This window comes from Crocuta crocuta, unplaced genomic scaffold (genome assembly GCF_008692635.1).
Source record: "Crocuta crocuta isolate KB4526 unplaced genomic scaffold, BGI_CrCroc_1.0 scaffold943, whole genome shotgun sequence".
NCBI classification, from domain to species: Eukaryota; Metazoa; Chordata; class Mammalia; order Carnivora; family Hyaenidae; genus Crocuta; species Crocuta crocuta.
This window is the reverse complement of record NW_027528208.1, coordinates 257,019-260,140: the sequence shown is the minus strand read 5'-3', so window position 1 is coordinate 260,140 and position 3,122 is coordinate 257,019. Positions and strand designations below refer to the sequence as shown.

General features: G+C 52.5%; 1 protein-coding gene across 1 annotated transcript in view; it reads right to left on the bottom strand.

The window, feature by feature from the left end:
- The window catches only part of PORCN (porcupine O-acyltransferase), an 11,016-nt gene that overhangs the window by 7,064 nt on the left and 830 nt on the right, over positions 1 to 3,122 (bottom strand). The window contains 3 exon segments of the mRNA XM_077752973.1: positions 46 to 227; positions 622 to 665; positions 1,000 to 1,192. Of these exon segments, the coding sequence (XP_077609099.1) occupies positions 46 to 227; positions 622 to 665; positions 1,000 to 1,192 (419 nt within the window).

The window sequence follows — 3,122 nt, the reverse complement described above, 5'->3', positions numbered from 1 at the left end:
TGTGGCTCCCACAGTCCCTGCCCACCTGTCCACCCAGGACCTCACCAGCGGGCGGCCTTGGACAGCCTGTAGGTAGCTGTGGAAGGATATCCAGGGCCCAAAGACGATGGTGCCCACGAAGTAGAGGTAGCCCATGAACTCCACGGGCGAGGGCACTGCACCCACCTCGCCCCGGTCCAGGTCGAAGCCCAGAGACACCGCCTTCATGGCCACGATCATCTGGGCCCCTATGTGTCGCGCCCGTGGTCAAGTGGGCAGGCAGAGAGCAGGTCCGCATGGGGGGGTGGGGGGCACCGGGTGAGAAGTGGTAGAAAAAGAGGAGGGCGAGTGTGGACAGGTGGGCACAGTGTCAGACGGGCAGGTGAGCAGGTGGGCCCAGGACCAGCAGACACCGTTCCTCAAGTGTCAGGCATGGACATGAGATAGGACAGACAGACGGGAGGGGGAAGGCATGGTAGAGAGAGAGAGAGACACAGATGGGAGGGGCATCTGAGGCCTGCGTGTCCGCTGGGGTGGGCGGATGAGGGAGAAAAGCGGGGAAGGAAAGACAGGGTTGGGGAATTAGGAGATGTGGAGTGGAGCCGGGGGGCTGGGGCAGGTGAGAGGGCCAGGGCTGCCTACCTCGCATCTTATGCCAGGTCACGGTGTCCACCATGTGCATCTCACTGAGGAAAAAAGGTGGTCTTGGCTCCATGACTCCCATGGTCTCAGAGACCACAAAGGGGGGAAACTGACGTGCGAGAGGAGGGTTCTGTCTTCCCCAGTCCCGCACCACCTCCTGGAGGAATAGTTCTCCAGGATGCCCTCCTCCAGGGAGAGAGCCCAAGCCCAGTCTGTCCTGTACAGCCTTTAGAAAGCACGCGTCTCCCAGACTGCCCCTCCCCCATCCAGGAATACCCTATGCCCTCCCCGTCCTGACCAGCCTCACGTGGCGGGACCTGGGGGGCCCCTCACTGGCCCTTTCGCCAACGGTGTGGGGATGGGGACTCGCAGCCATACCCCATGAGTAGGTAGATGAGGATGGTGACGGAGAGGAAGACGCCGCGATGGGAGGAATGTCGGCACAGGAACAGCACGAGGTAGCACAGGAGGCTGAGCAGCACGACCCAAACCATGTGCAGCTGGAAGAAGTGGTAGAGGCTGAAGAAGCCACCTGCCACGGTGCTTGCATGCTTCAGGTAGGATGGCAACCCTTCACATGAGAGAGAGAGAGAGAGAGAGGGAACAAGAAAGGGAAGTTGGGGAAGGCGCCTGGGTGGCTCAGTCGATTAAGCATCCCCCGACTCTTGGTTTCGGCTCAGGTCATGATCTTACACTTCATGAGTTGGAGCCCCACTGATAGCGTGGAGCCTGCTTGGGATTTCTCTCCCTCTCTCTCTCTGCCCCTCCCCTGCTCATGCTGTCTCTCTTTCTCTCCCTCTGTCTCATAAGAAATAAATAAAGTTAAAAAAAAAAAAGGAAGTTGAAGGGGCTGGAAGGAAGGGAGGGCAACCCAGGCAGAGGGCACAGCACAAACAAAGGCCTAGAGGTTGGAATGTGGTGAGATTGCAGGAGGCCCGGAGCAGATGTTGGGGAGCTGGATAGGTGGCAGGGCCTGGGCTTAAAGAAAAGAAACAGGGGCGCCTTGGTGGCTCAATTGGTTAAGCGTCTGACTCTTGATTTCAGCTCAGGTCATGATCTCGCAGTTCGTGAGATCGAGCCCCGCGTCATGCTCCACCCTAGGTGTGGAGCCTGCTTAAGATTCTCTCTCCCTCTCCCTCTGCCCTTCCCCAGCTCACATGTATGCTCTCTCTCTCTTAAAAAGCGTTGAAGGTCGCCTGGGTGGCTCAGTCGGTTAAGCACTGATTTCGGCTCAGGTCATGATCTTGCAGTTCATGAGTTCCAGCCCCGTGTCAGGCTCTGTGCTGACAGCTCAGAGCCTGGAGTCTGCTTCTGATTCTGTGTCTCCCTTTCTCTCTATGTCCCTCCTCCGCTTGCTCTCCCCGCACCCTCCCTTTCAAAAATAAAATAAACATTAAATTTTTGTAAATGTTTAAAAAGATAAAGAAAATCAACATCTATAAAGGGCATTTTGGGAACCCTGTTAAAATGTGAATATCAATTTATGTTGGATACTATTACTGCATCCAGCTTAAATTTCTTGAGTTGATGGGTGAGGGTGTGTTTGTTGGGGGAAGATGTGTTCGGGGGGCACACAATGAAGGGTTTGGCTGTAGTGTCAGCACGTTCTTCATATGATTCAGGAAGATGATGGGTAGGTAAACAGATAAGCAGATAGAGCTAATGTGTCAAGATGTTGACAGAGAATCTGGAAATGCATATATGGGTGCCCATGACATTCTTTCACCTTAATTTTTTGGTAACTTTGAAATATTTCAAAATGATGAACCTGGGAAAAAACCAAAACATCCATTTAATATAAGAGAAAAAAGAAGGGATGCCTGGGTGGCTCAGTCAGTTAAGCATCTGACCAGCTCAGGGCATGATCTCACAGCTTGTGGGTTTGAGCCCCACACTGGGCTCTGTGCTGATGGTTCAGAGCCTGAAGCCTGCTTCAAGTTCTGTGTCTCTTTTTCTCTCTGCCCCTCACCCACTTGCACTCTGTCTCTCAAAAATAAATACATTAAAACATTTTTAATTTTTTTTCTTATTTCTAGGAGAGAGAGAGAGAGCGTGAGCAGGGGAGGGTCAGAGAGAGAGGGAGTCACAGACTGAAACAGGCTCCAGGCTCTGAGCTGGCAGTCAGCACAGAGCCCGATGCGGGGCCCGAACCCACGAACCGCGAGATCATGACCTAAGCGAAAGTCAGACGCTTAACCGACTAAGCCACCCAGGCGCCCCAAAACATTTTTAAATAAAAGAAAAAAGCAGGGTAGGGGTGCCTGGTTGGCTTGGCCAGTAGAGCATGCAACTCTTGATCTCGGGGTCATGAGTTCGAGCCCTATGTTGGGTGTAGTGATTACAAAAACAAACAAACAAACTAACTAACTAACTTAAAAAAGAAAAGAAAAGAAAAGAAAGTATAGAACCTCTGAATCTCTGATTTCTAAAATTCTCAACATCCTAGAGGAACTTTGGGAACTTGGAACCTTATCATTTGGATATAGGCTTGCCACGATTGT